Raw genomic sequence first — 20780 nt, 5'->3', positions numbered from 1 at the left:
AGCCACATAGTATCTTAGTATTGTTGGATTCCCATACCAAAAGAATTACTACTTGTGTATCCTCTAATCAAGAGGAAAAAGAAATTTGTTTTAATTATATAGGGGTAATTTAATAAAATTCATATTGCATTATTGATTTGCATGTTTTTTACTAAGATGACACTTATTATGAAACGAAGGGAGTATCATTTACAACCAAACAAATATCTAAAACTTGTTTTGGATCACAAATTTCATTTTTTTTGGGGAAAGAACACCCATGCCCACTAGACACAAAATAATTACGCTTCCATGCCCCTTTACTTTCATACTCCCAAAACTATTTATCCTTGCTACCCATTGTAGCTTTTATAGGTAATTGTCTCTTTTTTCTTCTTTTATTTATTGAGAAAATTACACTGTATGTTAACTGAGGTAACAATGCTACCAAAATTAACTTATTTTTTAATTCTTACAAAAAATGACCCAAGCTTTTCTCTCTCTCACTCTCTCTGCCTTCTTATATGTTTGTACATGTTGGTATAAGTGTCTATATATGTTCGTATATTTTGGGCTATTTTTTGTAATGTAAGTTCTGGGCTATTTTTTTACAATATAAGTGACTAACTTGTGTATTTCTGAAAAATTTCCTTATTTTTTTTTCCTTTTATCTTTTTCCCAATCATATTACTTTTTTTAAATTTCGTGATTGCAAAAAAAAAAATTAGGAGAGAGAGTATTGAGATAGGTAGATGACCCTAATGGGACCGACCAACCCACCAAACAAACAACACATTCATGTGGAAGAAACCGACAACATGTGGAATGAAAGAGTAGTAGTTTTATATTAAACGAACGGTGTTGATAGGGGAAAAAGTAAAAGAGAGCTTCATCTGAGTCGTCTCCCTTTCTCCACTCTTCTCCAACGTCCGATCTTCTTCTCCTTCAATCCCTCCATTCCCTTCTTCTCGCGCCTAATTTTACATATCCCCAGGTTCATTTCAAAATAAAATAAATCCCCCCTTTCTCTCTCTATCTCTTTCTCTCTCTACAATGGCAAAAATTAGGGTTTTCTTTGTTGGTTTCTGAATTACTATGAATCACGGATTAATTAATTTCTTGTCCTTTGATTTCTGCTACTATATGTTGTTTCTTGTACTTGTATTATCCTTTTAATTTGTGTTAGTCATGAATCATGCCTTTTACAGTTCTTTTTTTTTATTTTTTGTGGGGGGGGGGGGGGGTGGTTATGAATTATGAATCATGTCTTTGTACTAGTAGTAGTAGTATTATTACTCTTGTAGAATCCTAGAAGTAGGATTAGTATTATTTTCCTTTCTTGTATAATCAACATTAGTTCTGTCATTTTTTTTTTAAATTTTAGTATTCTTGTATTCTTCTGCTTTAGTTTTCTTGCTATCGTGATGTTATTTCTGCTTTACTTGAGCCACTCTACCCCTCTCAAGGTAGGTGTAAGGTCTGCGTGCACTTTAACCTCCCCAGACTCCACTTTGTAGGATTGCACTGGGTATGATGATGTTGTTGTTGTTGTTGTTTCTTGTCCTTCGATTTCTGCTACTATATGTTGTTTCTTGTAATTCGAGTATCTAGTACTGCCCCTTTTTTCTCAATCCTTTCCATTCCAGCCCATTTTACATATCTCCGAGTACATTTTCAAAAAAATCTCCTCCCCCTTTCTTTCTGTCTATACAATGGAAGAGTTAGGTTTTTTTTTTTTTTTTTTGGGGAAAAGGTAAAAAATACAGGGGTATATTTGAAAATTTTAATGACGGTAGGGGTGTTTTTGATCCAAATTTGTAATGGAGGATATTTTTAGCTCTTTTTCCAAAGTAGAAGGGCATTTTTGACCCATTTCCCCTTTTTTTCCTTTCTTCTAACTCATGTGTTTTTTATGCTTTTGTTTGTTTAAGGTATGGCAGATGGACAAGGTTCATCTAGGTCACCTCCGAGTCCTAATGGAGGTGGTAGTCACGAGAGCGGTGGGGACCAGAGCCCTAGGTCTAACGTACGTGAACAGGACAGGTTTCTACCTATTGCTAATATTAGTCGAATCATGAAGAAGGCTTTACCTGCTAATGGAAAAATTGCTAAGGATGCTAAGGAGACTGTTCAGGAATGTGTTTCTGAGTTCATTAGCTTCATCACCAGCGAGTACGTTTTCTCAATCCCCTGTTCAGGCTTTATGTGTTTTGATTGTTTTATTAGGATCCATTTTCCGCTCCTGGCGACTATTGGATTGCAAGGATCCAATGAATTCGAAAGAATTGAATAGGTTAATCGCTGAAGACAAGAATGAGTGAATCTAGTTTTGAGAACCTGCCTTACTGACTTTATCTTTAAGAGTGCATCTTTTGATTGTTAGTGAACATGATTGCTTTTTTGAACTATTTTGATTAGTATTGTCCTGTTACAAAAGACTCCATCTTGGTGTAGTGTATGTTAAGTTTGGTGTCTGTATATGCTATATATTGTAGATGATGTTCACTATTGTTGTATTCCTTTTTTTTTTTTTTTTTTTTTTGGTTTTCTTTGGGAGAAATTTATATTTTCAGTTCGACACAGTTGATTTCCTTGACAATATTACTTGTTTCCTTATGGAATTGTAGGGCAAGTGACAAGTGCCAGAGAGAGAAAAGAAAGACTATTAATGGTGATGATTTGCTATGGGCAATGGCAACTCTTGGGTTTGAAGATTATATTGACCCACTCAAGGTGTATCTTGCTCGGTACAGAGAGGTAATGATCACTACGTTTCTGATTCAGCTTTTCCCTGTGACCCTTCTCGATGGAGTATAAATTGATGGATTTTTCTTTTTGTGGTTGGTGGGATACCTGTTGGGATGAATGGATTGTTGCAGATGGAGGTAAGTGAATGTCTATTATAGTCATTTCCATTTCTTTTCTTTTCTTTTGCTGTGGGAGCAACTGATTCATTTGTTAGGGTGACACAAAGGGGTCGGCAAAGGCTGCTGATGGCTCTACTAAGAGAGATGGGATGCAACCTGGTCCTAATTCACAGGTACTCTTTCACATTCTCTTTTGTCTTGTTCGGCGTCTCAAATTGCTTAAGGGAATTTTTAGTACAATGTCCATTAATTTGCTACTCCATCATGTTGTTACAGCTTGCACATCAAGGTTCATTCTCCCAAGGAATGAATTATGGGAACTCTCAGGTAACTTTTTCTGTGTATTCATGAAGTTTAATTGCTGCAGTCATTTTTCAGAGTGCTTCACTATGCATCGAAGTCTCAATCTTCACCTGTTATATGGGGAAGTATTGTTTGTCTTAACCACAAAAGTGGTGGATTGACCATGATTCAAAATCCCAGCAGAGCGAGAAATGCTAGGGAATTTCTTTTGATCAATCTAAGTCTTGTTAGGCAAGGTTAACCGGTATGCGCGCTTGTTGGAGGTATTAGTATTCGGTAGATTAGTCAGTCCAGACACCACTATTAGGGGGGAAATAGCATGTAAAAGTTGAAAATGAGAAGAGTGTTTAAATTTTTTTTCAACTTATCAAGTTCTCCCCGAAAGGTAGAGGTAAGGTCTGCGTACATCTTACCCTCCCCAGACCCCACTTGTGGGATTACAGTGGGTATGATGTTGTTGTTGTTGTATCAAGTTCTTTCCAATCATAAGAAAATTGACCATTTAGTGGCTGTTGCAGTGGAATATTACTGACAAATGCTATTACTGATTGGCTGATTGCTACTTGTGAAAAAAATGTTAAGACGATGAGTGTTATTTCTTAGTTCAAATCCAAGAAGTCCGTGCTTTGAATATTATAATCATCCAATGACTGATAAAATTATATAAGGGATCGTAGGTGATGTTTGTGTATCTTTTCTTATAAGACTTGGGGCCTTTATGTGATTTCACAACTTCAAAAGATGCCTAGAATTTTTCCAAACTGCAAAAGATATTACCATAATTTATTCATTATGGCGTAGGAAAAAAAAAGTAGCTTCTTGAAGAGTAAAAACTAAAAAGAAAAAGTAAAATGAGGCAAATACTTAGATGATACTCCCTCTGGATCAAAAAGAGTGTCCACTTAGCATTTTTTTCTTGGGTCAAAAAGAGTGTCCACTTATCAAATCAAGAAAGAATTAATCTTATTTTTTCAGATTTGTCCCTATTAAGTGCTATGTGATCAAATCCCAATACCTATTTAGTTAGGGGCATAGTCAAATTACCTATTTTTTTTCTAGGAGTTAGTATTTTCTTAAGGGGTGTGCAAATGGCTAAGTGGACACTCTTTTTGATCCGGAGGGAGTATAAAAGAAGGGCAATATGGATAGCCTTTTTGCACATAGGTTCTGACTTCTTCCTATTAACACCAGTGCAAGTAACTAGTTCGGAGTTGATCTCATTTTTTCTTCCAGCTTTATGGTGATCATGCATATTGCTCAAAGGGCTTCTTCTTTCTTATGTGATGTCAGAATTTACTCGATAGGTATAGGAGTGATGGAATGTGCGACAGTTGTTTTGAAGTGTCAAGTCAGTTTAGAACTTGAGTGGGAAACGGTATACAGTTTTATTGGATACTTCTGCCAAGTATATGTCATGACTTGAAGACATTATGCTACACCTGGGTATTGGTGGCTACCAGATAGTTAAAAACTTCAGAACATTGTTCACATGTCGCTTGAGTTTGAAAAAAAGATTATCGGGGATTAAGCACTTGATCCAATTCATAGATAATGGTTATCTGAACTGGGAGGGGAATGTTGCTTGTTACTCCCTCGGTTTTGTTTATATGAAGGTGCTTGAATAGGCACAAGGTGTCATGTGCACCTGCCCTTCTTCATGGGCAGCACAATATAAAATGTACCAAGGGGAGTAGAAGCTTGCCGGTATAGAAGCTTGTCAGTCTCTCTTTGATCCACCCTCATCAACATGCCCTCCGTCATGGGCATCACAATATAAAATGTACCAAGGGGAGTAGTTCTCACTTCTTTGCATGTATAGGTGCTGGAATTGTCATATTTTTTAATTGTGCCAGTTGACATGGATTTCGCCTACTTCTGCCTTTGTTTTCTTCTTTTTCTACTATCCTTTTTTCTATTATGTGTTAGTCTGGGGTAGCGGGTTGAGGCCTACTATGACTTGCTCTGTTACAGGGAGAAGTGGAAATGGCTCATTAACTTGCTTCTTCTGTGGTATGATTGCCTGATAACTTTGGTAGCTAGATGAATTAGTACATACAAGGAAATTTCAGCAAAAAATTTAAGGATAGTCAAGCTTGATATATTCTCTCAGGGTCCTGCCACTTCTTTGAACACTAAGCCTGTTGCTTAATGAGTAAATTCTACCTATTGCTTGTGTCTAGCTGTGGTCGACCATCTCAGCTTGTAAGACATACATATGTTAAGATGACAATTTAAGTAGTGGGGTTTTACATGTTACTTCTCAAAAAAAAATAAAAAATAAAAAATAAGTAGTGGGTTTAATCCAGAAATTTGCGCTGGCTTATGTTTGAAGGCAATCTAATAGTAATCTTAACTGATATATTCATTCTTCAGATCCCATGCGAAGTCTTTATCTCAACATGATATTTATTTCTCGCTTGAATTGCCTTTTGCAGGGTCAGCATATGATGGTCCCGATGCAAGGGCCAGACTAGCCCGGTTGTCTTTGCTCTGTTTGAGATGGTTGGACTTAAAGCATATTCTATATATAGATCCTCCGTTGTAAGCTCTGCATCATGGTCGATTTATTTTAGTGCTCTCCAGTCAGGGCCATGTCATAGTTAAATTTGTAAATTTAGGAGATGTTCAATATAGACCTGATTGTTTGTAGTAATAAGGAGAACCATTACCTAGTATTTCATTTTTACCTCATGTCAATTGCAGGATGTTGATCCGTTTTGGATGTTAAATATTGCCGTTTTATTTTTCTTCTAGACTCTATTGGTAATTCTAAGGTCGTATTTAAGAAAAGATGATTTCTGGAATATGCTATTCTTCACTAATCTGCTTTTTTGGTAAATGTTGATATGATGAATGAGGCTGAAGTCTGTTGGCCTTTGGCCAATTCTGTTCTTGTGAAATGGTTAGTTCCAAGGCAATTTCACAATTTTAAGTTATTATGCAATTCCATTTATTTTATAAGAAATGGAGGGGTTTGCTATACAAAAGTTATGACATGTTCAAAATAATAAAATGGAAGGAGCATCTCAGAATTCACTTTCTTTTTTAGCTACGACTTTTTTGAACAGTTTATAAAATAACGACTCTTTATTTCAATTTATGTTTCTTACTTTTCTTTTTAATATGTTTAAATGTAAGCCCCAAAATTCTAGGCATTTTGGACTTTTGGTACATCATAAACATTAGTTTAAAATTACAAGATTCAAAAGTTTCTCTTACTTTCTTAAACTTTATGATCAATCAAACTATAACATATAAAATACAACTGGGAGAGTAATATTTTAATTCATTTCAATTTGCTGCATTGATTTTAATTCATCCCGAAAGTCAGTTGCATTGACTTTACACTTCAATCCTCACCGGTCCTTTTGGTGCTCAATAGAGTTTGAAATTTTTTTTTTTTTTTTTTTTTTTTTAACGTGATAATGTTCGCCCCTATTGGAGAGGTAAAACTAACACGACCGGAACCCGACGAGTGGAGGCAATTGGAGACCGATGAAAAATTATCAGGCAAACCAGCAAAGCCATAACTCCCACCAAGAGAAATAAGAGTTATTTCTTCTTTTTCTCTTAGAGAGTGGCTAAAATTTCTTTGATTTTACTGTCTAGAAATCAATCTAATCAGGGAAAAAATGTTATAGATAACTACACTAATAATACAAAACTCACCTTTCGATGATCTAGTCATTTTTTGTATGATATTACAATAAAACAACCTACAGTAGTACAGTAAAACTAAAGAATGCAAGCAAAGTCAAGTCTAAGGCTATAAATTAGTAAACCGACCTGAACCAGAACCTCTCCTCCTCCTTCGACCCTTTTGCATGCGCCAGAATAAGATCAATAGACCTAAAAGTAATGGAGATCAGTTTGTAAGAATGATGAGTGAACAAGATAAATTTTCAAATTCATCTAACAGTCCGTATACACTAACCTGCGATGGCAAAAATTGCAGGCACTAACCAATGAGTAGCTACAAGCACAGGCATGTCAATCTGCAATCAAGTAAAATGAGACAAAATGAGACATTCTTATCTTCTGGATTTTGGACAATATTTTGTTGAAGTTGAAAAAAGAGAGTATGAGCTGAAAAATATTTCAAATATTTGAAAAGTTGTTCCTGTTGGCCATAAATTACTATTTGCAAATATTGAACTTCAGTATTTGAGAAACTGGTGAGGTAGTCACGAAAACCAAGCTAAATTGGCTATTCCGATAAGAAGATGAAGCCTGATCGGGTCAAAATTGAAAGCAATTGAAATATGGAAAAACTTGTTTGAGGAGTATTTCTAACGAAATAATAGTTTCACTCACAAAAAACCAACTTTTTCCTAGTGAACTTCATGTCAAAAAATAAAAGACTTCGTTAGATATACTTTAAATGTGATTGGACATGATTTGGTTGAAATTTGAAGAAAAAGAGAGCATATTTGAAGTGACATGAATTTCACTTGGCAATTCTTTTTGAAGTTTTATGAGTTGAAACTTGAAATAGAGAAGCTGAAGTCTGAAAAATTCCTAAAACATATTTTTCTAACTTCCAATTCTCTAATCAAGCTGAAGTTGATATAATGAACCAAATTGATAGGCAAACATTTACTTGAAAAAAATTGAAAAGATTTGCACGGAGAAACACCAATGAATCAAATTTTAGAAACAAATGAGACCAAAAGTTACTTACATCATCTAAAAGAAGCCCCAGTACGCATTTCCAGGAGAGTCGACATCCTTCTGAGTCGTGTTAGATGTTACTGAAACAGGTGCGTCCACTGTAGAATTTAAACCTCTACCCAAGTCAATGACATGATAGCCAGGTAGCTTACGATTCCTTCCTCTGACCTGTAAATTGTAACCCTTAGTTCCCCATACTTCAAACCTGGAGTCACGCCCGCATAACAACTCCTTTCCAACAACTCTAGAATAAGCAGAGAAATTCACATCCGTTCTACGGGTTGGTAGCTGGTTCTTATCAACATATAACGGGTTCTCCTGTCGAACTGAATCTGAGAAAAGCATAGGATCTTTTATATTCCTTCTTGTAAAATCTAGCATTTTCTTCAAAAGTCCATAACAATTGGTAACCATATGGCTGCTGTCCAAGCAGTTAGAGTCCCCGTATACTGCTATTCGACCCCCCGCCAACCTCCAAAAGACCAAGAATAGGTGTATCTGTCTGCATTATCAAACTAAATAGCAAGTCAGATTGGCAGCTCAACCATCACAGTATCATTAGCATAATTGTGCTCATTGGAGTAAAATGGACTTCTCTTAGAGGATGTGATACCAAAAAATTATTAGTCAAAGACACTGGACAAGTGAAGAACATTCCTTACTAACACCGTCTCCCCTTTCACAATCCCATAAAACAGCTATATCTACACACATTTTTTGTTTTCCGCGAAACTCCATCTTCATTTTTAAGCAGAGGATATATAGATAAATATGTAGAAAGGCAACTTTCTGGGGTGTCATTTTGTAGTTAAGTGGAATGGTTATTATCATAGCAATTACTCCCTCCGTGCTAGATTATGTGACATAGTTTGAATTTGCACAGACTTTAAGAAGGAAATGAAGACTTTTCAAACTTGTGGTTATAAACATGTCACAACATTTATGTGGCTATAATTTTTTTGAAACTTATCGCCTTAAACATGTCATAACATTTGTGTGGTTATAAAAGTATCTCATGAGGGGGGTGTATATATATATATATATATATATATATATATATAAGGCAGGAACGTTGGAACCTCCCGTAACTAGGGTCCACCAGATACGCGTATTATCATCAAAGAACCTCATCTTTACCATTGTGTCTACATTGTACCAGTCAGCAAATACAACTACACTTAGACCTGAATTAATGACATCATCTCTCAATTTTTTAATCTCTTCAGGAAAGTACTCATCCTCAAGATCCACCAGAAGAAGTGTACCATACTGGCGAGCATCGAAGCATGTAAGAGGAGAGCCAAGAGTTTCAATATAGCCCCCGTTTGGCCATAAGAAAATTCACTTTAGTCCGGAAATGTTTTTCACTTTTTTCCGAAATCTGCGTTTGGCCATGAGAATTCCGACTAAACAGTTGTATTTCAGAATATCAAAAACTCAAAAAGCTTTTTTTTTCAAATTTTTTTCACCTTTTTACGATTACATTTCACCAAAAATTACAATTTCAAAAATTATGACCAAACACAACTCTAACTTCAAAATTTCAATTTTTTTTTTTTGATATCTATGGACAAATGGGGCCATAGTATCCAGCATCTCTTAGTGTGTCGAACATTACGTGGAAATTTGTGTTCAGATGATCCCCATGCCGGTCAAGAATGTCATTCCGAACACCTAACGAGTCCCTAGGAATATAACATTTTTTTTGCGCGGATTGCCCTTCTTTTGGGGTGGTCTTTAAATTTTGCCCCTCATATTTATAGTCTTTAAATTATGCTCCTCATATTGCTAGTCTTTAATTTTTGCCCTTCGCGTTGCAACCCTGAGCGTTCACGCAGAAATCATGAGGTTCTGGATTCGAACCCCGCTCAAGCATAAATTAAAAAAAAAAAAAACGCAAGGCAAGATTTGGGTCGCGTGTATGCCGGACCCGACATACACTTGTTAAGGAATTACTAAAGTTATGCCGAACCCGGCATACTCATGCCTTATGGACAGACTTGGCATAAGTATGCCGGGTCCGGTATAATTTTGATAATTCCTTAACAAGTTTATGCCGGGTCCGGCATACTTATGGGCAAACTTTTAATGGACAAACTTTTAGTTAAGCATAACTAAAAGTTTTTTTCTAGTTATGCCTTACGGGGCAGACTTTTAATTAAGGCACAACTAAAAGTATACCCCATAAGACAGAATTTTTTCTTAAGGCATAACTAAAAATTTGCCTTATAAAACAAAGTCTATGTCTTAAGGAAAAGTTATGCCTTATGGGGAATACTTTTAGTTATGCCTTAACTAAAAGTCTGCCTATAAGGCATAACTAGGAAAAGACTTTTTAGTTAAGGCTTAACTGAAAGTTTGCCTATTAAAAGTTTGCCCATAAGTATGCCGAACCCGGCATAAACATGTGAAGGAATTACCAAAGTTATGTCGGACCCGGCATACTTATGCTAAGTCTGCCCATAAGGCATGAGTATGTCGGGTCCAGCATAACTTTGGTAATTCCTTAACAAGTGTATACCGGTGGGGGCATAGCGAAATTTAAACTCTGCCTTGCGAATTTTTTTTAAATGTTTGTCTGAGTGGGGGTTCGAACCTGGAACCCATGAGTTTTAGCCGAAGGGCAAAATTTAAAGATTTCAAATATGAAGGGCAAAATTTAAAGACCACCCCAAAAGAAGGGCAATTCTGCAAATTGCCCGGAATATAACCCCTGGGAATAGGGGTGTCAAATTTGGCTAAAAAGGTGATGGCCCGCTCAATCCGCCCAAAATTTTATGGATTGGGCTTAAAATATTTTCATATTGAGCTGATTTTAGCCCAATCCAACATAGATCTCCAACTTAGCCCAATATTAGCCATTTTTAAGATGTACTTAAGGTAAAATTACTCAAATGACTACCTTATGGTAGTTTCCTATCATTTATAGCTACCCTTTTAAATATTACCATTTGTAGCTATGTTTTCTCAAATTAAAGTATTTTTTCGAATGTATTTGATGCTTGTAAATTCATAGAAACACAGTAAAAAAGAAAAGATATCCTTTGATTTTAGGTCAAAACGGTGGGATCATTTAATTAGTTATAAGTTGGTATTTTTACCATACTCTTCCACAAAATCAGATTTTAGATTTCTTTTCCATAACCGTTTTCTATTCCTTCATTCAATCTTCAACATTCAAACGTAAAAAATCAAAAATTCAAAATTTGAAAACATTCAACAACCAATGTATTTGAAGTTTTCAATATTGATTTCGTTTTTTATTTACCCATGTATTTGATAGCATAACTAATGTATTTGAAGTTTCCAATCAAACTTCATGTATTTGTGTGAGTAACAATTTGCATCACCCATGTCTTTAGTGGTATTTGAAGTTTTCAATATTGATTTCGTTTTTTATTTACCCATGTATTTGATAACATAACTAATGTATTTGAAGTTTCCAATCAAACCCATGTATTTTATATTAAATCTCATGTATTTGTGTGAGTAACAATTTGCATCACCCATGTATTTGATGGGATTAATTTGAACAAAATACATAAATATATAGAAAACTTACCATGTATTTGCGGCACCCGTGTATTTGAAACTAGATGAACTGATGGAATTAATTTGAACAAAATACATAAATATATAGAAAACTTACCATGTATTTGCGGCACCCATGTATTTGAAACTAGATGAACTGATGGAATTAATTTGAACAAAATACACAAATATACAGAAAAACTTACAAAAATACACCACCAACCACAACAATTGGTAGTTATATCATATAACATACACAACTACATATATTTTTCGTCTTCTCAAAACCCTAAAAAACTTTTTCTCTCCCCTTCTCTCGTGTGCGCCGCCATAACCACCACCACGGCCTGGAGCAAAAACAATCACTTCCACCAAGTTGATTTTGTGGAAGAATAATAACACAAGTAGCGAAAATTTCACGAAACAAAGGAGATGGGATAGAACGTGAGTACTTTAAGGCTTTTTTTTTTTTTTTTAAAAAGAAAGAATACGACGAATCTTCTTGATTGGTGAGAATGGAAGTGAAATTTTTGCAGAAGGGTGAAGAGAGGAAGAAGACGACTATTTCACTGGGCATTCACAGATTCTTCCCTTTTTAAAAAGGTAAGAATTTATAAAAAAAAGGAGAGAAAATGGTAATGTATATTAAGTGATTAATATTATTACCATTAAAAGGGGATATGGGATTGTGGGTGCTAATTCTTAGGTGTATTTGTGAAATGATAATTGAAAGTTACTGTGTAGCTATAATAGTTAAATTAGAAAAATATTTAGTTATTATTAGTAATTAAAATAAAAGGTAGTTATTACCACTAATTATGTATTAGAAGTAGCTATAACGCGTAAAAATTCCTTTACGTAAATTTGAGTTTATTACTTGAGATTTACTTTATTTTGTTTATGTACACACTTTTCTTGTATCCTGTATCTTATAAGTTTGTGGTATGTTTAATATGAAGGGAAGTATTTTTCACGAAAATATGTTTAATGTGAAGGGAAATATTTTTCACGAAAAATGTTTTTCTCGAAATTATTTACCACGGAAAATATTTTTCACAAAAAATCCACAAAAATATTTTTCTAGAAAATAGACCTTTCAAAAAAACTAGGTCAAGTTGGGCGGGTCATGATCCAGCTCATTTTTAGCCCATTTCAGCCCAAGTAACTTTTGGGCCAATGTTAGCCCAACCCATTTATTACCTCAGCCCATTTTGATTGGGTCAATTTCAGCTAAACCCGTCCATTTAATACCCCTAGCTTGCACCTATAGGTAGCGTTGAAGCAAAACGAATTCGAAAAGAGAATCAGTAACAGCAGGGGTTTTAAAAATACCGACTTAACCGACTGAATCGTACCGTATCGAATCGATTTTTTTTTAATAGAACCAATTCTTTTTATATAAATTTATAACCGTATAGAATAATTAGGTTGGTTTTTAATTTTATAAAGATAAACTGAAAAAATATCAAACCTTACCGAATAAGTTTATATGTGTAAAACATATTTATACGTTAAATTTAAATAAAATAAAATATTAAAATTTTCCCCTTGGGTTCGGGATGATGAAAACGACTACAAGCCGGTAACATAATTAACACCTAAAGTTTCAATTCCAACACTGAAACCTATTATACTACTACTATTGAAATTAAATTCGTTCTAGCATCTCGAGAAATAACTAGCTTGTAAGCTACAAGGTATTCCAACGATCTTGAACATAAAGCTACAAAATATTAAATATCTTTCTTCTCGTATGATTTTAAATTTATCTTATTGGATACTTAATCTTTTTGAGTCTCATCTTGATTGACTTTTTTCCCCTTGTGCGATCTAAATTATATTTTTTTTTCTTTACTTAACATTGTTTTACACTATCATAAAATAGTGGGATCAATCTTTATTCTTGTCGTCTTTCATGTTTTCTTGATTCATCACCCTTTAAATAATAAAAATGTCTAGAAAGTTTTTGCCAAAGTCCTATAGAAGTATGCATGATATCGTGACTTTTAACTTTTACTAGTGACTGTACATGATGTTTTTTTAAAAAAAAAAATACAAGAAATTAATCGAATAGTACTGAAAACGAAGAGAAACCAAGATGATGGGACGGGTTCGAAAAGTCTAATTTTGATTCTATAAAATTAAATAACCAAAAAATTGATATGATATAAATTTTATAAAATAACCGCCCGAACCGTACCATTGGCCTTAACAACTCCTCTTGCTTGGTAAAGTCACAACTCACACATTACTTCCTCCGAAACCGCCAAAGAGAAAAGGTAAAATTTTAAAATATTTTAAAATACTTGAATTTTTTCCTTTCTTCCTCATATTTTATGTGATATTATTACTGTTTGGAAAATTTTAAAAAATCTTTGACTACAATCATATCACATATTCTTAAAAGTGTTACTATTAACTGTAGAGTACTTTGAATAAGTAAGTCTTATCTTAAAATAATTAAAATGTGCATGTCTATATCTACGCAAATAATAGTAACAATGTTGTTTCTATTACTCCAAAGTCCAAATACTTCGTATTCATTTTGGGAGAGAAATTACTCGCACTTTTTCTACTAAGCCACTTAAATTGAGACGAAAAGATTAATATTTTGTTAAGCTCTTAGACTGCCTTCAAGGAAACGCTATTGAATTCTCTTTTGCTGAAAGTTTGGACAAAATTCTTAGTCAATTCAAGCGTTATATTAAGACTGGAATTTACGGAACAACCTACAATTGAAGAATTTTTACGTCAAACTTGAAATATTTTAATTTTCAATTATTTTTAAATGCATATGTTCGTTAGATTTCAATTTTTTATCTGTAAGGTACAATTAGTTATGAATTTATTACAATTTGTTAATCTTTTTAATTTTGATTTATGAAATATGAAAATCAATTGAGATTTTAAAATTAACAAGCATTTTCTTTCATTTAAAACATAAAAAGTACAGAAAATAATTTTGCATACTTTTGTTTATAACAGCTAAATAGATCTAAACATTAAATGTCAATATACATACATAACAACACTGCACTATAACAGCCATGAAATTTCCAAAGAAATGTTGCGATTATAGAAAGGTTTGACTGTAGTAATTTAAAGGAACCCGTTTATCACTTGGTGCATCGAGCTATGATTTTTCTCTTTCAAAGTTTGTAATATCTCAAATGTACTCTGTTTTTTCTGCTTATCAGTTGGTACATCTCTTTTTTGTCCTCTCTTCAACCAGTAAAATATTTTCGAACAATGATTGTAATTGATCTTCAACCACTTCCAAACATATCATATGTAGCTTTTTCGTTAATCCCTCTCTTTTAGCCCTGTTTGGACAGTATGGACAAAGGGCTTAGTTGCTAATGAGATCAGCGTGTATTCACTTTATTTAATATTTTTAGAGTAGAGTCATTCTCCAAATAACATGTAGGTGCAGAAGAACGTATTTATTTATAAATAAGAGGCTATAGATGAATAAAGAATGGAGAATTTTTCTAAATGCAAAATGCGAATATTATAAAGGCAGGCAGTAGTAGGATAACTTTTCTTGGGCATTTGCAACTCATTAAGGGCAAAAATTGTAACGTGTATGATATAATTTGTGAGATTTTGGACTTAACATCACAGAAAGTACAATTTATCCTTTGTCACATAAACATCAGATGGTTTTTCTCTCTTTTGATGTGGAAGCTTATTGTTTCTCTACACCTAATTGAATGACTACATACAGGGGCGAATTTAATATAAAAAATGGGGCACGTGAATTCATGGTCTCCCCGTAAAATTAAATATTTTATGTATATATTTTTTAGAATTATTATAATATTAACTGCTGACACTCTTGCTCCAAAAAGATTGAATAGTGCACTTGGTTGAATGCTCAGTTAATTATCTAGTGGATTAGGAATCAATTCACACGTGCTACTTTTTGTTTTTCCTTCTTTTTCAAGTGGTGCACCCATGTTATCCTAGATTCGCCTCTGACTACATATATGCCGGTTATTGACGATCCCTTTTGTTTTTCTGTTAGGCCGAGAGTGCTTCAATGGTCGCACGAGTAGGAGATAAGATGGCAGACATACAACTAAAAGGGCAATGGTAACTTGCCCTCAGATTAGCAAAATTCTTGTTATATTTTCATTCTTCTGAACTTCATCTATCATATAATAGGAAAGAAAAACCATGTAAGCATTAAAGTAGATGAAATAAACACAGAGAGATAAGAAAAAGAGTAGGAGAAGAAGACCTTGAACTTGGTCAATTCCTTTAATGTGAGAAGAGTCAATATTAACTCGCAATTTAATTGTGAATCTCTAAAAATTTGTATTTGATACACCATCATAGTTTTGGGTCACATACTCACATGGCCGAGTAAATGCACACCAGGAGCTACTGAAGAATGGAAATTAAATCAAAGGAAGACAATTGTTTTTCAGGTAGTTTTACTGGGGTTAACTTCTCAGTAATTCTGAAGTCATGCTTCGATAAATTTTACTACAATCATAGTATCTCTGCTCCATCACCACTTTAATTTGGCAGTTTCCCAAGTTTAACGTGTAGCAACAACTTCAATGCTTGATTGTGAAACTTAAAAATATGTTTTGAGTTTCCTAAGTGACTTGAAAATTAATGTATCTGCATGGAATGTTTTGATAATAAATTCCATTTGAGAGGTCACTTTTGTCAAAGAATCGAAGCGGGGGTGGCTCGACTATAAGGCCAATAAATTAGGGCCCCATTTTTTTTCCTAATGTATTTTCTATGTAAATTGTTGCCTATCTTATCCAAGATCAACAATGTCTCCAAAGAGATTGCATGGATTAGCTATATTATCGATTGAAAAGGAATTGTTAGAACAAATCGATTTTAAAACAACAATTAATGACTTCATATCTCAAAAAGCTGAAAAAGTAGACTGTAAATAATAATATATATGACGATCTTTTCTTTTAAAAAGTTAGCTAGGACCTCTTTTTGAAGTTTGGTTTTAAGCCCCCAATATTGTTGAGACGGTCCTGATTATCGAAGATGGTCTTTTGAGGGAATCCATGGATTAAGTCTTTAAGGATATTACTAGATGCTCCATGAATAGTTGCCGAATGAACGCAGAACCGGCGCAGTCCCTTATTCTGTGAGGTGTCGTTTTTTCTTTTTCTTTGCTGGCATATTTCCATGGAGCAATTGAAGTGAGTCCGCAACTTATATGATTCCAAAAGTGGGATTTGAGTTCAAAATAACCCACCAAAAAGAAAGAATTACAAAAGTATTTTTTGCGCACAAATTTTATGCGCAATAGCAGTTAACGGTAACGGTCACCGTTAAGTGCTATGGCGCACGGTTGAATAAAAGCCCGACAGTCTCTTCCTCGATCGGTCCCCCCACCTTTTTTAAAGAATATTTACGCCATTAACACTCAATTTTCTAGGTCCCACGTTCTAAAAGTGTCATTTTCGTGTTGTTTTTTAACCCGAAAATTAATATTCTCGGTATATTCAAGTCAAGGAACAAGTTTCGAAGCGTGAATTTCGGAATAAAGCGCCGTAGAACTCGATTTCAAAAACTCAAAAACAACCTTTAATCTAGGTATTTTACTATGAATTTTGCAATTACAATGTTAAATATATTATTATCCTAAGCATGATTAATGTTTAATAGTTGTGGGTTTCGAAAACAAAATTTACGCACTATTTTTGTGCGCAATAGGACTATCTAGCACTTTTTTTTTTATTCTTTTTAATTTGTTAATTATTTGTTAATTGTTTGATTATAGGAAAATATACTAATCTCCTAATAATATCTTTATTTGTTAATTATCTAATTATTAATTTAATTATTTGTAAATTTGTTTAATCCATGTTAATTATTAATGTGCTAATTAGTTATCTAATTGTATGTGTTAATCTAATTTTATTTGCTAATTAGTTATCTAATTAATTATCAATTGATAATTTTCGACATGTTTGAGAGCTAAGATGTAAGTGTTTAAAATAATTATTTTAACAAGCTAAAATACTTATACTAATTATTATATAATTTTTCTTAGGATCCAGCTCCAGCTCCAACACCATCTACAGCTCCGGTTGTGGGGCCCGTTCAGGAGCCTGCTCGGGAGACCGCTGAGGAGCCCGCTTGGGAAACCGCTAAGGAGCCAGCTCAGGAGCCCTCTCAAGTTTGATTTTTTTTTTTTATCAAAAGATAATGTATTAATTAAATCTAAATTAAAATTAATACTAATTGTTTATATGTTATTTCAGGTTCATCCTTCTGCGCCTGTGGACCCATCTCCTGATGCTGATGAGATTCTGACCGTATATAGCGCATGTAGACCCCAGAAGAAGCATATTATGGTCAAGGGCCCAAGGAAGGGGAGGAAGGATGGTCATGACATAGAGCATCCTATTATTAAGAGGAAAAAAGGAGGGAGGGGGAGGGGGGGAGGGGGGGATGGAGATGATGGTGAGGGTGGTGGGGGTAGTGGGGATCGCCTTAGGCCTAGGGTTACTCTAAAGACTCCCACATGTGAGACCCAAGGTTACTCTAAAGGCTCCCACATGTGGGATCCATTAGAGATTGTGTATATGTATATAAATTGTACATTTTATGTTAATATTATATTTTTTTGGGTATTATTTTCTTAAAGATAATTAGTTATCTTAGTCTTTATTATCGTTTATTAATAACTCGTGTGACGTCCTAAATTAATTATGAAAAAAATCTCGACATATTCGAAATAAAGTAATGCCTTGACTAAATAATAAAACGCTTAAATCAAAACCTTATAAAACAAAACACTTAAACCTAACGATAATAAGTTTCCAAACAAAACTTACTTCGGGACACTTTACAATCCCTAAAACAACGATCCAAACGTTTAGGTATACTTGATGTATTGAGCCTACATTATTGTTCGCAGAAAAGGATATCAGGTTCTATATAAAATATTGATATTCCGGAGTTTTAAGACATGACTAATCTTTGGTCAAAGTATGAAAAAAACGTGAATTTTAAAACTTTGAAATTATACAAAGTGTAGGGAAAATAAAAATAACCCCTATTGCGCACAAAATTAATGGGGCAATTCGCAAGAATGCCCTTATTTTGGGGTGGTCTTTAATTTTTGCCCATTAAATTGTTGGTCTTTAATATTTGGCCTTTGCCTAATACCATGAGGTTTGGGGTTCGAACTCCAGATCAGTCAAAAAAAAATAAAAATCGCAAGGCAGAGTTTGTAGCAAGTTAGGCCTCAGGCAAAGTTTTGAATGCAAAACTCTACCTTAGGTACAGTTTCAAACTCTGCCTGCAGGTACAGTTTTGTATGCCTTTAGGTAGAGTTTTGCAAACTCTACCTGCAGGCATACAAACTCTACCTGCAGCTAGATTTGTATGCCTGCAGGCAGAGTTTGCATTCAAAATTCTACTTGAGGCATGCAAAACTCTACCTTGCAATTTTTTTTTTTAATTTTTGACCGAGCAAGGGTTCCAACCCGGAACCAAGGGGCTTCTAACGAGAGTAAAACTTAGAGACCACCAATTTAAGGGGCAAAACTTAAAGACCAGTGCTTTTGAAGGGCAATCCGCACAAAAAAAAAATGAAATTAATGCAAGCTTAACTGTAGCCGTCACAGTTAACTGCTATTGCGCACTAATTTTGTGCACAAAAGGCACTTTTGTAACTTTTTTTTTTTGTGGGTTATTTTGGACTCAAATCCCACTTTTTGGGTCATTTAAGTTGCGGAAGTCACGCTGCTCGACTTATTTACAAACTAGTTTAAGTGTACACGCTTTCACGTATTTCATTTGACAATAAACACTAGAGAAAAAGAAAAACTTAGCTACGAACTTCATTGTTAATCCGTCGCTAAATTGCTCGTAGCTAACAAATTTTCTTACTAATTCATTGCTAATCCGTTGATATAGGATTAACAACGAATTTTATTATCTAGCTTTCTGTCGATATTTCATGTTTATTTAGCAGTGAAATAAACTAATATATAAAAGAATATTAAATAGTTTTCATTTGTTGAGAGTTGAAATATCTTTCCTAACAACATTTAATTAAAGTCTGCAATATAAGGTAAATAAGGAGATCGGGAAATCTTTGTTGAGAGTGCAGCCTCTGCATCTTGCTAGTACAACTGATGACTTTGTGGCATGTATTTGTTCGAAAGAGATCCCTTTACGTAGAGAAAGAAGACTTAATAGCATGTAAGATACGTAGAACTTGCACATTTTTTAAGAACAGATTGCGAGAAGATGAAATAAAGAATCCCAGAATTCTTGGAGGGAAATAGGTGGGTTATATTTTGGATGTTGGTTTGGCCAAATGAATCGAGTCTTTAAATTAATCTGAGGCCCTCCACGTGTCTATTTTAGAATTGGGTGGGTCATTTAATGCATGGGGCCATATTTGAACCAAATTATAATGGTTGGGGTATTTATAACAGAGTAGTATAATAGAGGGCATATGAACAATATTTGAAAGTAGAGGGGTAAATATAACTTTTCCGAAATTTAAAAGTCTTTTAACTACTTTTTTAAACTCCATGCCTAATTAAACTAGGCTTAATACCTAGATGGACCCTTAAACTTGGCATGTTTTGTAAGATAGGCATATAAACTTACAAGGTGACCAGATAGACACTTAAACTTACTCAAAGTGTATTTTTCAAGTTTTCCAGTTGTTTTGAAAATAAAAACTATATTTTTCAAACACTCACAATTTTCATGGCCAAACAAGCCCTAAATATATCACAAAATATTTTTTTTAAAATGCAAAAATAAGGCAAACGCATATACATGAGACTATAAATGTGCACTTAAACCAATAAATACTCGCTAATCGCAATTTTGCAGCTTTCAATTAACTCGGATTTTTTTTTACACTTGAATAATTAAAAAACAATAACTTTAATCAATAAAAATCCTTAAAAAAAGAAATTTCAAATTAAGAAATTTCTTTTTTTAAGGATTTTCTTCTCGGCTTTACAATTTTCTTAATTTGATTTTTTTTTTTAAGGATTTTTATTGGTTAAAGTTATTGTTTTTTAATTATTCAAGTATAAAAAAAAAAACCGAGTTAATTGAAAGCTGCAAAATTGCGATTAGCGAGTATTTATTGGTTTAAGTGCACATTTATAGTCTCATTTATATGCGTTTGCCTTATTTTTGCATTTTTAAAAATATATTTTGTGATATATTTAGGGCTTGTTTGGCCATGAAAATTGTGAGTGTTTGAAAAATATAGTTTTTGTTTTCAAAACAACTGGAAAACTTGAAAAATATACTTTGAGTAAGTTTAAGTGTCTATCTGGTCACCTTGTAAGTTTATATGCCTATCTTACAAAACATGCCAAGTTTAAGGGTTCATCTAGGTATTAAGCCATTAAACTACGACACGTAAAACAAAACGGAGGGAGTAATATTTTAATTCAT

The 20780-nt window shown here is 33.9% G+C and overlaps 1 protein-coding gene and 1 long non-coding RNA gene across 2 annotated transcripts; one reads left to right on the top strand and one right to left on the bottom strand.

The window, feature by feature from the left end:
- The first annotated feature begins 784 nt into the window (after positions 1-784).
- LOC132630108 (nuclear transcription factor Y subunit B-10-like) lies at positions 785-5953 on the top strand. The gene is made up of 7 exons (XM_060345650.1): positions 785-973; positions 1911-2151; positions 2607-2736; positions 2859-2864; positions 2942-3019; positions 3123-3173; positions 5585-5953. The coding sequence occupies exons 2-7, from the start codon at positions 1913-1915 to the stop codon at positions 5621-5623; spliced, it is 543 nt and encodes a 180-aa protein (XP_060201633.1). The 5' UTR covers positions 785-973; positions 1911-1912; the 3' UTR covers positions 5624-5953.
- A 570-nt stretch (positions 5954-6523) lies between these two features.
- On the bottom strand, positions 6524-8674 carry LOC132633696 (uncharacterized). The gene is made up of 3 exons (XR_009579750.1): positions 7831-8674; positions 7084-7144; positions 6524-6998 (listed from the first exon to the last, which is right to left on the bottom strand). It is a non-coding gene; the product is annotated as an uncharacterized LOC132633696 (long non-coding RNA).
- Positions 8675-20780: the final 12106 nt, after the last annotated feature.

Source organism: Lycium barbarum, chromosome 3, assembly GCF_019175385.1.
Source record: "Lycium barbarum isolate Lr01 chromosome 3, ASM1917538v2, whole genome shotgun sequence".
Lineage (NCBI taxonomy): Eukaryota > Viridiplantae > Streptophyta > Magnoliopsida > Solanales > Solanaceae > Lycium > Lycium barbarum.
Note: the sequence above shows the minus strand (reverse complement) of the source record. Positions and strands in the feature narration are given on the sequence as shown.